At 27.2% G+C, this 12,728-nt stretch overlaps 10 protein-coding genes across 10 annotated transcripts; 6 read left to right on the forward strand and 4 right to left on the reverse strand.

Moving 5' to 3' along the window:
* Nucleotides 1–73: 73 nt before the first annotated feature.
* On the reverse strand, nt 74–613 carry EHI_174960 (60S ribosomal protein L24, putative; the record flags this gene model as incomplete). Its single annotated transcript, XM_648245.1, has 1 exon — nt 74–613. One exon carries the CDS (start codon nt 611–613, stop codon nt 74–76), a length of 540 nt encoding a protein of 179 aa, XP_653337.1.
* A 180-nt stretch (nt 614–793) lies between these two features.
* On the forward strand, nt 794–1,231 carry EHI_174970 (uncharacterized protein; the record flags this gene model as incomplete). The annotated part of the gene is made up of 1 exon (XM_648244.1): nt 794–1,231. One exon carries the CDS (start codon nt 794–796, stop codon nt 1,229–1,231), a length of 438 nt encoding a protein of 145 aa, XP_653336.1.
* A 635-nt stretch (nt 1,232–1,866) lies between these two features.
* On the reverse strand, nt 1,867–2,400 carry EHI_174980 (RNA recognition motif domain containing protein; the record flags this gene model as incomplete). Its single annotated transcript, XM_648243.1, has 1 exon — nt 1,867–2,400. The coding sequence occupies one exon, from the start codon at nt 2,398–2,400 to the stop codon at nt 1,867–1,869; it is 534 nt and encodes a 177-aa protein (XP_653335.1).
* Nucleotides 2,401–2,465: 65 nt separating this feature from the next.
* On the forward strand, nt 2,466–3,242 carry EHI_174990 (glutamine cyclotransferase, putative; the record flags this gene model as incomplete). Its single annotated transcript, XM_648242.1, has 1 exon — nt 2,466–3,242. One exon carries the CDS (start codon nt 2,466–2,468, stop codon nt 3,240–3,242), a length of 777 nt encoding a protein of 258 aa, XP_653334.1.
* Nucleotides 3,243–3,355: 113 nt separating this feature from the next.
* Nucleotides 3,356–4,086, forward strand: EHI_175000 (uncharacterized protein; the record flags this gene model as incomplete). Its single annotated transcript, XM_648241.2, has 2 exons — nt 3,356–3,447; nt 3,522–4,086. 2 exons carry the CDS (start codon nt 3,356–3,358, stop codon nt 4,084–4,086), a joined length of 657 nt encoding a protein of 218 aa, XP_653333.2.
* A 20-nt stretch (nt 4,087–4,106) lies between these two features.
* Nucleotides 4,107–4,997, forward strand: EHI_175010 (uncharacterized protein; the record flags this gene model as incomplete). The annotated part of the gene is made up of 1 exon (XM_648240.1): nt 4,107–4,997. One exon carries the CDS (start codon nt 4,107–4,109, stop codon nt 4,995–4,997), a length of 891 nt encoding a protein of 296 aa, XP_653332.1.
* A 62-nt stretch (nt 4,998–5,059) lies between these two features.
* Nucleotides 5,060–6,193, reverse strand: EHI_175020 (peptidase, putative; the record flags this gene model as incomplete). Its single annotated transcript, XM_644799.2, has 1 exon — nt 5,060–6,193. The coding sequence occupies one exon, from the start codon at nt 6,191–6,193 to the stop codon at nt 5,075–5,077; it is 1,119 nt and encodes a 372-aa protein (XP_649891.1). The 3' UTR covers nt 5,060–5,074.
* A 252-nt stretch (nt 6,194–6,445) lies between these two features.
* EHI_175030 (DEAD/DEAH box helicase, putative) lies at nt 6,446–8,182 on the forward strand (the record flags this gene model as incomplete). The annotated part of the gene is made up of 1 exon (XM_648238.1): nt 6,446–8,182. The coding sequence occupies one exon, from the start codon at nt 6,446–6,448 to the stop codon at nt 8,180–8,182; it is 1,737 nt and encodes a 578-aa protein (XP_653330.1).
* Nucleotides 8,183–8,732: 550 nt separating this feature from the next.
* EHI_175040 (uncharacterized protein) lies at nt 8,733–10,445 on the reverse strand (the record flags this gene model as incomplete). Its single annotated transcript, XM_644801.1, has 1 exon — nt 8,733–10,445. One exon carries the CDS (start codon nt 10,443–10,445, stop codon nt 8,733–8,735), a length of 1,713 nt encoding a protein of 570 aa, XP_649893.1.
* Nucleotides 10,446–11,050: 605 nt separating this feature from the next.
* EHI_175050 (aspartyl-tRNA synthetase, putative) lies at nt 11,051–12,702 on the forward strand (the record flags this gene model as incomplete). The annotated part of the gene is made up of 1 exon (XM_644802.2): nt 11,051–12,702. The coding sequence occupies one exon, from the start codon at nt 11,051–11,053 to the stop codon at nt 12,683–12,685; it is 1,635 nt and encodes a 544-aa protein (XP_649894.1). The 3' UTR covers nt 12,686–12,702.
* Nucleotides 12,703–12,728: the final 26 nt, after the last annotated feature.

Genomic DNA, 12,728 nt, shown 5'->3' on the forward strand with positions numbered 1-12,728 from the left:
ATTAAAAATTTCGTATAATAAATAAAAGAAAATCAATCAGTTACACCTCTTCTTATCAATGTATCATTATTACTTAAGCTTCATCCATGTGTTTATTAGCTTCTTTCTCAGATATACTACTTGTTTTTGTTTTATTCAATAATGCTTTACGTTTAAGATTTTGAGTATAAGCAGGAATAGTAGCTTTTCGTGCTCTTAATTTTAATAATGGTAAAACATCTTTATGTCGTTCAATAAGAGCTAGTCGTTGTTTCATTTCATTTTGTTTTCCTTCTCTAATACGGTCAATGTAATGACTTAACTTTCTTCGTTGACGAATTTCTTCAATACGTTTCATAGCAATAATTGTTTTTGCATAAAGCTCTCTATTATAACGTACAGGTCTATTTCTTTTCATCTCAAAATCGAGTGTTTTATCTACTGTCATTTCTCTTCCTGTTGTCATTCGGTATGCTTTTGTCCATTTGAATTTACGTGGATTTCTCTTCATCTTGAAACTTTTATGACATTTCGATCTACAAAACCAAAATACTTTTGCATCATTTCTTACAAACATCATCCCATGTCCTGGATAAATATTTGCACCACAGAAGTAACACTTCTCAATTCTCATTATCTGTTTTTTTGTTATCTTTTCTTTCTTCTTTTATTTTTTTAGGGTTTATTGAAAAATAATGTTTTATATATCAAATTATATTCATTGACGTTTCAACTGATGAAGTTTGTCATTCATCTTGTGATGAAAATAAACCAAGATATTTAAACAAACTGAGAAATGAACAAACACAAAACCATGACACCAATCATCATATTTTATAAAACAAACTCAATGACTGACTTTTTGCCATTATTTATTGAAGATAATCGTTTTAGTGTTATTAAAGTAACAATCATTAACCAAATTCAATCTCAATTTCCTGAAAATAAAATCAATAAAACAAGTATAAAATTCTTTATAAATGGTAATCAAATCCAACAAGAAAGAGTAATTGAGACAAATACCTTTATTTATGTCACATTCTCCTTTGTGACTGAAATTATAATACAAAATGAATCATCTTTTGAAACTGATATTTGTGATAATTCTGTTTCAAGTACAGAAGAAGAGCCTAAATCCTTTTCTTTATTTTTCACTGACATAAAATCTTTTTATTCTTCTTTTCACATTGAAGATGATAATTCTTCACCAATGTTTTTTAAAACAATTGAACCTTATTATGTGAATGTTTAACAATGAAACAATGAGAGGTAGAAGTTTTTAAAGAATAAAGAAACAAATAAACAATGAACAAATTTATCAAATAATATTTATCAAGAAAGTCAATAAAACTTATTTCTCTTTAATAACAGTAATTAATTACTTTGTGTTTTTTTATTTTTTATTTTTTTTAAATGACTAAAAAGTTCAAGAAATTTAAACTATAGTTTTATTTTATATTTCTACTTTAGATTATAAATTAATTTAATTTAAGACAGAAATTGATTATTCTTACTGAGATGTATATTTTATTTATTAGGCAATTTAGTTCAAAGAATAAATGAATTGTTACTACTTTGAAATGATTTTATCTATTTTCTTATGACTTTTTGTATTTAAAGAGCAATGAAAATAAGAGGGAATTATTTTTTGTTATTAAAATATGTTAAGTAAGTTATATTGATGTTTATTTATATTAGCGATATCCATCACAATAATTAATATATCCTTTTACCAATATAAAGTAATGAGTAAGTGTGATTAAATTATTTAGATAACTAACAAGAATATGTTTTTCATTCCAGTTTAAAGAAATAAAGATGGTTTTTTATTCACTTTCTTAGAATTTTAATAAAGAAATCAAAAATAATCAATTAAGTCAGAGATATTTAATGTTTGTAAAACCCTTTATCAATAATTTTCTTACAAGCTTTAAGTTGTTTTCTTTTTCTTGCTTTTTCATCTTGTCTTTCTTTAATTTTAATTTTTCTATCAAGATGTAATTGAATTCTTTCTTGTTTGTATTTATCTAATATATTAGGATTAGCATATTCTACTCTAAATTTTAATCCTTTCCAAGTTAACATATTTAAAGTAGAAAGACATTGATGCAATAATAATTCATTTTTTGCTTTTAATTCAACGTATGCAAATAATGAATCTTTCCACGGTTTATTAATAATTTGGATTGAAAGTACTTTTCCATAATTAATAAAACGTTCTTTAATTTGTTGTTCAGTTATTGATTTATCTATTCCACCAACAAATAGTCTTTTAGTTAATGGAAGATCAATTGCATTTTCTTTACTTGGAGTTTGATGAATATTTTCATTTTTAATTTCGTCTTTGATAGGTTTAAATTTTGCCGCCTTTTCATTTAATGAAAGAGAGGAAGAAGAAAGTGATTTATGTTGTTTTGGCATTTCTGATAAGTATTTTGAAGGTAAAAAAGATAATAAAAAAACAAACTAAAAAATATAATATCTTAATGATTCCAAAGTTATTATACATTATGTTTTTTATTCAATTCACTTTATCTGTTGAAATAAAACAATGTATTACTGTGAATTATGAAAGTGAATTATTTAAAGGAATGAATATTATTCATTCATATCCACATAATCCACATTCATTTACACAAGGATTAGCCATATTAAATAATACATTATTTGAATCAACAGGATTATATGGAAAATCTTCAATAAGAATTGTAAATAAAATAACAGGTAAAACAATACGTAAAACTAAATTACCTAATAGTTTCTTTGGAGAAGGAATAGCTATTATAAATAATGAATTATTTCAATTAACATGGAAAAATAGATGGGTAAAAGTATATAATATTTCTAATTTAAAAGAAGTCAGGAATTATAGATTACCGTTTCAAATTAAAGAAGGATGGGGAATGACTCGAATAAATCAATCACTTGGGATTAGTGATGGAAGTGATCAAATATATATTGTTAATCCAGAGACATTTACAATTCAACATTTAATTAAAGTAAAACGAGGGAATAAACCATTATATAGAATTAATGATATTGAATATATTAATGGATATATATTTGCTAATATTTGGTATGAAGATGTTATTTGTGTTATTGACTTAATTACAGGAAATGTTATAAGTGAATTTTGGTGTAATATAAATAAAAATCCAGGAGAAGATGTATTTAATGGATTGGTTTATGACCCAAATAAAAAAACATTATTGATGACAGGGAAGCTTTGGAATAAATTATATGAAGTTGTTTTAATCAAATAAATAATTCATTTTAATATCATTTTATTTAAAAAAAAAGGAAATTCTACTTAAAACTAAATAATTCTATTTCATCTCAAATGAATTTATATAACAAGAAGTATTCAAAAACATTAATGTTATCAGAAGAGTCTTTAAAAGAATTATATTTAATATGGAAAAAAGGAGGATATATAGGATTAGTATTTGATAAAATAATGCATTTATTGTTTGTTCTTTCAAAATATTCTTTCAAAAATATTAAAGAAGAAAAATATAATATAATAAATCATTTATAAATAGTGAAGTAATTATATTAATGACAGTATGTATTATTCTTACACTATTAGACTTTAATAAAATGTTTAATACAAAATTAAAAGAAAATGAATTATTTGATTATTTTATTTTAAATGATAGTTTTAGAATTTGGTGTATTTGGTGTATTGTTGTATTCTTCTCTCCTTTTATTATTATTCAACTATATTTCACTGTTAAAAAATTACTTTCTTCTAATACTATTGAAGCAAAAGAATTTTATAATATAAATCATTTTCAAGACTTTAATAGAAATTGGAATGGAATATCAAAAATAATAGCACCTTCTTCATCATTAAATAGAAAAACATTTGTTCGAATGTATAATAATAAAATTGATCCACAATCTAATTTAATTATTCGTTCATCAATTTCATGGAATTATAATTTATTAACATTGTTATTTAATAGATATTCTTTCTTTAAACATTATCCATCAAAATATCTCATTAAAATTACTCAATCAATTTTATTTCCTTCTTTCTTTGATGAAACTTTTTGTAGAAATGTTCAACATGATAGTAATTTACAAAAAATATGGAAAAATTAGTTTGTTTGATATTTAACTTAATGTATTTTCTTATTGTTGCATTTTTCTTTCATTCTTCTTTCTCTCACTTATTTAGTATTCAAGCTAAAACAAATGAAATACGTTTTCTTCATATATTTCCTTTAAACATTCTTTTTGCTTGTTATAATGGGTATCTTACTTTATTAAAATACTTTAGTTCATTTACTAGTTTGTTTGTCTTTACTTCTTCTCTTTTAAATCATTCTTTTTATGTTCATCTTTTAGGTAAAAATTTAATTCTATTAAATAAATATCATTTCACTAAATACGCTTGGTTATTATATCGTAAATATAATGAATTACCACATGAAACTTCTACTAGACTCTTTGAGGCAATTCCTTTGGCTCAACAATTAACTGGAATTAATCAAAAAGGAATTTTATTTCATATAATGAGAGTTTTAAAAATTTTAGTCTCTGGTCTTTGTTTAATTATTATTCCTTTAGCCTCATTAACTAAATTTACTTTCTTTGGTATTTCTTCAACTCTATTATTAATGATTGCAATTCCTACTATCGCTCTCATTTATTCTCAAACATATAAAAAACAAACAATTAAATCCCCTAGACAAATAGCTCAATATTTACAAAACTTCACTAAATATTACGATGAAAGATGGGAAAATCCTTCTATGGAAAGACAATTATTAACTGAGTTTGAAAATTCAATATTTAAATCAAATTTAAAACAAAGTCTGGATGAAATTATTGCTCCATTTTATGTTAATTCTTTATTATCTCACAACTTATTTTCTTCAAATTCTGAATTAGTTACTTTAATCAGTTCTGGTGAATTACAACCTCTTCCACCTCCTCAACTTCAAAGTAATACTACCTTTACATCATCTCTTCATGGATTATCAGCTTATTTGAATTTAGTACATAATTAAAATTAATAAAATCATTTTTTATTTTAATTTGCATTTAAATAAAAAAAGAAAAAGAAAAAATTCATAACAAATCACACTCAGTTCTTCTTAATGAAAGCTGGAGCTTCAATTGGAGTTAATACTTTTGGTCCATTTTCAGTAACAATAATTGTTGCTTTAAATTGAGATACTAATCCAGTCTTTTCATAAACAACTGTATATGAATCAACTAAATCGTGTTTTGCCATTTCAACAATACCCATCTTAGCTTTAGATTCATTTTCAAGCATTCCAAGAGAGAATGGGAATGTAGGATATTTGTTATTAACTTCTCTGAAAATTTGAACAGATGTTCTCATTTTAAGAATATATGTTTCATCAATATTTCTCTTATAAACTGTTGTTCTAGTTTCTTTTTCTACTGGTTTAGCAGCTCCAGTAGTTAAAATGATATCTAAATTCCAAACATCATTTAATTCAATTTTCATATCTTCAACAGCAGATTTAGATGGAACATTAAGAATAAATTTATTTCCATCAATCATATATCTTTCCATATTTCTGGAAACAATGTTTTCAAATGCTTTAACATTATATTTCTTACAAACTCCATCAACTACTGTTGTAATATCTGATGTATTAACTCCTACTTGAAGTTTTGAAATAACTTCTTGAAGTGCAGTATATCCTGCTTCAATAATAGTTGCTTTATCTCCTGTTGCTTCTTCTCCAACTACAATAGTTTTACATGCCTCAGCAACAAATCCTGAAATATGTGTTGCTAATTCAATCTTAGCTAAATCTCCTTTTTTCATACTAGTTTTATCTTCAGCTAATGGACAGAAATATCCACAACAATTGTTTAATGAAATACAACATGGGAATGCAATTCCTTTCTCATATGAATATTCATTCTTAAAGACTTTAGCTGCTTCTTCATCAATAAATTCATTAACTTTCTTACATACTTCATAAACAACTGCACCATCAACACAAAGTGATTCAGCAAGTTTCATTGCAGCATTAGTAATTTCTGCTGCTTCTTCATAATGTTTAACAACTCGTGGATCACTAGCAGATTCAAGTTCTTCTTCTTCCTTGTTTTCTTCTTCTTTTTTAATTTCATTTTCTTGTTTCAATTGTTCTTTCTTTTGTTGAGTAGCTATTTTCTTTTCAATTGAAACAGCAGACTTCTTTGGTTTATGAATGGTGCTCATATGGTTTATTGAATATTAGTTTTATCTTCTCTTTTATTTTCCTCCTAGGGTTGTCTTGTCTTTTCACTCTTCTTCTCTTACTTGATAATCTATACTTTATAGTTTAAATCTTATCCTATGTAGAATGTACTGTTTCTTCATCTCTCTTTTTTCATAATCATAATTTGAAAAATCTAAAATTTTCATCAAATCAACGTCGATTTCAAAAATTGTGGAACAGACACAACCCTAAAATACCTTTTAGAAGAAAGAATGGCTTACGTACCACCACATTTAAGAAACAAAGAGAAAACAACAATAATGAAAGGAGAACCTACTCCAATTAGTCCATGCTTTAGTAAAAAAGGAGCATATAAATCAGACCATATCCCAATAACATCAAGAACTCCTCAACCATCTCGTAGTTCATCAACAATTTATAGAAGTGATACACCTACATTTACACGTAGAAATAATAGAAGTACAAATAAAGATAGATGGTATGGTTATAGGGATTCTAGAGAAGATCCAAAAAGATTAGAAAAAAGAAATCAATGGTTAGAAGAAACAAAAGAAGAACGAGAAAAATTGATTGATGTAACTGTCTCATATGAAAATCTTGAAATAGAAGTTACAGGAAAAGATCTTCCAAAAGATACAATAGAAACATTTTATGATATTGATTTAGGTGAAGAATTAGATCATAACATTTTTAAAGCTGGGTTTTATCATCCAATGCCAGTCCAAAAAGCAACTATTCCAATAGTTTTAGATAAACGTGATTTAATGTCTTGTGCACAAACTGGATCTGGTAAAACAGCAGCATTCCTTTTTCCAATTATTTCAGATATTCTTAAAAATCCACCAATGCCAAGACAATCAAATTTTTCACATAGAGTTACTGTGTTTCCTGTTGCATTAATTCTTGCACCAACAAGAGAATTAGGACAACAAATTTATGAAGAAGCAGTTAGATTCACAGAAGATACCCCAATTAGATCAGTATGTGTTTATGGAGGGTCTGATTCATATACTCAAATTCAAGAAATGGGAAAAGGATGTGACATTCTTGTTGCTACTCCAGGAAGATTATTATATTTTACTGAGAAGAAAATTGTGTCATTATCTTCTGTTAGATATCTTATTTTTGATGAAGCTGATAGAATGCTTGATATGGGATTTGAACCACAAATTAGAGAAATTTGTGAAGATAATGAAATGCCACCTGTTGGAAAACGTCAAACATTAATGTTTTCGGCTACTTTTCCAAAACAAATTCAAAGACTTGCTGCAGATTTCTTAGATGACTATGTCTTTATTACTGTTGGAAGAGCAGGAAGTACTGTTGAGTCAATTCAACAAATTATTTTATGGGTTGAAGAAGAAATAAAACAAGAAGCAATTTTAGATGTTTTAGGAGAATTTGCAGGAAAAGGTCAGAAAACAGTTATTTTTGTTGAAACAAAGCGAGGTGCTGATATACTAGAAAATTACTTATATGATCATGGATATAAAGTAGACAGCATTCATGGAGATCGTTCTCAAGCCGATCGTGATTTTTCATTGAAAAGATTTAAAGAAAATGTTATTCAACTACTTGTTGCAACTGATGTTGCTTCTAGAGGATTAGACATTCCAGACATTGAGGTTGTCATTAACTATGATATGCCAAATGAAATTGAGAGTTATGTCCATCGTGTTGGAAGAACTGGACGGGCTGGTAAAAAAGGAACTGCAATCACTTTCATTAATGAAAAAACCCAAAATTTAATACCACCATTAGTCTCATTATTAGAAGAAGCAAAACAAACAATACCAGACTGGTTAGAAGAAAAAGCACAAGAGTATAGAAAACCATTTGGCTCAAAAAGAGGTAGAAAAGGTGGGTATAATAGAAGAGGAGCTGGAAGGTTTGGAGGAAGAGATAGAAGATATGAAAGAAGAAGAGACAATGAATGGGATAATGCTAGATCAGTTAGTACACCAATAAAACCTCATATGTTTGATTAATGTGAATTAATTAAAAGTATTAAAAATATTCAGAAGTGTTATTTCTACTCAATGACTTTTTAATATCTTTATTTTTAATTATTCTGAGAAGAAACAAACCTTATGGATATATATTTGAAATAATATAAAACTGTTGTTATAAGAGTAAGTGAGAATAATGAATTAATGACAATATATAATGAGTAGTGAAAAATTGAATAATCATCTTTAGAGTTTTAAGAAAGAAGGTATTATCATAACAATTTCTAACTTTTAAAATGTATTTTTATTTAAAGATTGAACTAATAAAAGTATGAAATTAATTCCTTATGACAATATTGTTTAATACATTGGAATTTGTTCATAATATTATGAATGAGTTGATGAAGTACATTGACTAGCCTTCATAGTCTTGAGTTAAATAACAATATTTTAAAATACATTTAATAAGTTACCTTCATCTTTTTTTAAAAATTGAAAAAATAATAATAATAACCAGAAAAAATGGAATAATTGAGTTTGTTCTTTATTTAATTTATCTTTTCAAAGAACAGGAAATATACGGTTGATATTATAAAGGAATGCTTTGATAATTTGATTTCTTCTTCATTAATTTTACTATTATAATACTACTAATTCCAAGTAATACTACTAAAACAACTCCAAGTAATATCATTATTATACTATGATTATTTGAATGTATTTCATTATTTTCTTTAGGTATTTCTTTTGTTGGATGTTCTTTAGTTTGTGTTTTATTGAGATGTTCACTACTTTTAATTAATTCTTTCTTTTCAGATGTTGTAACATTTCTTATTTCTTGGTTTTTCTTCTGAATTGATTTTTCGAAGTCTTTAACTAGTTGTTTCTTCTTCTTGTCTAATTCTTTCTTAATATCTTCCTTCTTTATTTTTTTGTTATTTTTGTTTTTCTTTATTTGTCTCTTTTGGTTTCTTCGCTTCCATAAAATTGGAGATAGTGTAAACCGCCTTCGACGGAAGAATGGTCTTAGAATGAAGAACCTTCTCCTAAATTGTCTGTTAGCCCCAATTCTATTTATTTGTACCATCACATTTCCTCCATCATTCTCATCATTCTCTTCAACTCTTAAATAAACCCACCTTGATTGATTCTTTCCTCTTATTGTTATTCTCTCATTTCGTCCATTTTGACATTTTGCTCTTTCAACTGAAATACTTTCCCCTTTGCAGTCTTTTAATACTTCAATATGAGCTGATCCTGTACTTTGCCAGCTACAAGTATTAACACTAATAGTCCCTCTTCTTGGTACAAATACTTTATACCATACGGATCGTTTGTATCTCTTACTACTCTTATTTAATGTCTTTTTAGTTCTAATGAAATTAATTTTATCTGATAAAAACATATTATTTGACACCCTTGCCTTATTACATTCATTATTATACATTTGATTTTTATCACTAAAACTTTCTATAGAATATCTGTCAAGCATTTGATAAAATCGTCTAATGTATTTTCCACCATTTCCTCTTCTAATTACTTGACTTTTAATTTTTTTATTCTTTCTCATTCCTGGCAGTGCCGTTACATGGACAAATACATTCCCATCATATTTTCCTTTAAACCGAATTACTCTACCATTTTCATTATTACATTTCATAGTCTCATACTTAATTGGTTTGCCTCCACAATTATCAAATAATTCTATTTTAACTGGCATTCTTGTATATGAACTACATGTAGTGATAATTCTCTCTTCTCCTTTGTTTACTTTCAGTCTATACCATTTTTGTCCATTCCCTTGATAATATCTTTCTCCTAATAATGGTGTAGAATCAGGACAAGTTATACCTCTATTTTGTGGCATTTTCACAATTACTTGATTTGAACGAACACGCATAACAATCCGTGAGTCATTGTCCAATCCTTTTTCTTCATTTCTTGAAATAATTGTTACACTAATTGTTTGATGAGGTTGAACCACGTGACGAAGTTCTGCTAAATGAGATTTTGATATTGTTCTGATGATACACTTATTTTGGGTATATAAATATACTTCCAGTTTATTTGGTGGATTATTATAAAAGTCCAACTTCAACTTAACTCTTCTTGCTGAGGTATTTTTAAAAACATGAATAACACCTTTATGTTTTCCTTCATGGCAAGGAGATTCAACCAATTGTTGAAATGGTGGAGATAAAATAACAGTTTGCATTTTATCTCCTGACAAGAGTATTGGTGAATAACTTGTAGTCACAAATTGTAATAAAATCCCAATCAAAATGAGAAGAACAATTCTCATTTCCTTTTAAATCTCTTTTCAAGTTCTATTGGCAGATTTTTTATTTTATAAAAACAAAATTTGATGTTAATAAGAGTGTTAAAAAAGGAAATAAAAGCAAAAAACTTATTCATTCATCAGACACTTAGTTTTTGTTATCTTTTCATTGTTTGTTACCAATTTTTAGTATTAGAGTCATCGTCATCACTAACAATCTGTTCTGGCAATATTTCATCTTCATCATCTAAAGGACCAACTTGTTTGGCTAATAAATTTGCAAATTCAAAAACATCACCTTCTGCATCCTCAAATGCTTTATTAACACAAGCATCGTCAATACCTAATGATGGAATTTCCAATTGACCCTCAGTCATTACTTGTTTAGTTCTTCATATGAAATTTTCTTATGTGATTAATAACAAAAATCAAATCTCCTTTTAGATGACGAATCACCAAATAGGTCCACGTTAAGGCATAATTTAGAGAATTTAGATGTAATTTAAAGGAAAAATAACCACGTTCTTTTTGAACGACACAAAAAAGAAAAATTCAAGGAAAGTAGTAATCAATAATCTGACTAACAGAAACCCCTATTTATGCATAGATGAACTGAACTACAAATTATTATGGCAGCTACTCAAGAAAAGAAACCACAACTCCCACCAGTCGTTCTTTTGAAAACACCAGAGCTTGTCTCAGGTGAAAATTTCAAAGTTATGCCAATGCACCAATCTCAACCATGTTATAAAACAGGATTGAAATATACTGAAATTGAAGAACTCGTTCCAGCTATGGCAGAAAAAACAGTTACTATTAGAGCACGTGTTCAAGCTGTAAGAGGTAAAGGAAATATGGTATTTTTATTCCTTAGAAAAGGAATTTATACATGCCAAGCTCTTGTTATGAAGTCAGAAACTATTTCTAAAGAATTTGTTCAATTTTGTCAAAAGATTTCAGCTGAATCAATTTGTGATATTACTGGTATTGTCAAAGCTGTTGAAAAGCCAATTGAAAAAGCCACTCAACAAGATGTTGAAATTCATGTTACTTCAATTGCAGTTGTTTCTCTTGCAGAATATCCACTCCCAATGCAAATTGAAGATTTAACATTCCCAAGTTCTGTTTTTAAGAAACAAGAAGAAGATATTGCTAAAGTTGATGAAAAAATTGCTAAATTTTTGAAGGATAATGAAGGAAAAGATCTTACAAAGAGACCATTAAAAGATGAATATGCTAAGTTATTAAAAGAAAAGGCTTCAGCACAAAAGTATGTTAAAGTATCACAAGATACTAGATTAGATAATAGAATGTTAGATTTAAGAACTGTTACAAATATTGCTATTTTCAGAATTCAATCAGCTTGCTGTGGATTATTCAGAGAATTTTTAACTTCACAAAAATTTGTTGAAATTCATACACCAAAATTAATTGGATGTTCATCTGAAGGAGGAAGTAATATATTTGAAGTTAAATACTTTGATAGAAAGGCATATCTTGCACAATCACCACAATTATATAAACAAATGGCTATTATGGGAGACTTCCGTAAGGTCTTTGAAGTTGGACCTGTTTTCAGAGCTGAAAACTCTAATACTAGAAGACATTTAACCGAATTTGAAGGACTTGATATTGAAATGGAAATTGTTGAAAATTACCATGAATGTATTGACGTTATGGAAAAGTTATTTACCTTTATTTTTGATGAAATTCCAAAACGATTCCCAGATGAACTTAAAGTTATTAGAAAACAATATCCATTTGAAGACTTAATCTATAGACCTTTCTTAAGATTAACTTATAAGGAGGCTATTGAAATGTTAAGAGCTTCTGGAGAAACTATTGGTGATTATGATGATTTCACTACCCCACAAGAAGTTAAGCTTGGTGAATTAATTAAAGCTAAGTATAATACTGATTTCTATATTCTTGATAAATTCCCAGCTGCTATTAGACCATTCTATACTATGCCAGATATTGATGATCCAAATTATTCTAATTCTTATGATGTCTTTGTCAGAGGTCAAGAAATTACTTCAGGTGCTCAACGTATTCATGACCCAGAATTCTTAATGAAAAGATGTATTGAAAAGGGTGTTGATCCAGCAACTCTTAAAGATTATATTGAATCATTCAGATTTGGATCATGGCCACATGCTGGTTGTGGTATTGGACTTGAACGTATTACCATGCTTTATCTTGGTATTCCTAATATTCGTAAAGTCACATTATTCCCTCGTGATCCAATCAGACTTAATCCATAAACTAATTTAATATTGTTATGGTTACATTAATTTTTGTATTTGT

The sequence above is a fragment of the Entamoeba histolytica genome, genomic scaffold (genome assembly GCF_000208925.1).
Source record: "Entamoeba histolytica HM-1:IMSS scf_1104750518925 genomic scaffold, whole genome shotgun sequence".
NCBI classification, from domain to species: domain Eukaryota; phylum Evosea; order Mastigamoebida; family Endamoebidae; genus Entamoeba; species Entamoeba histolytica.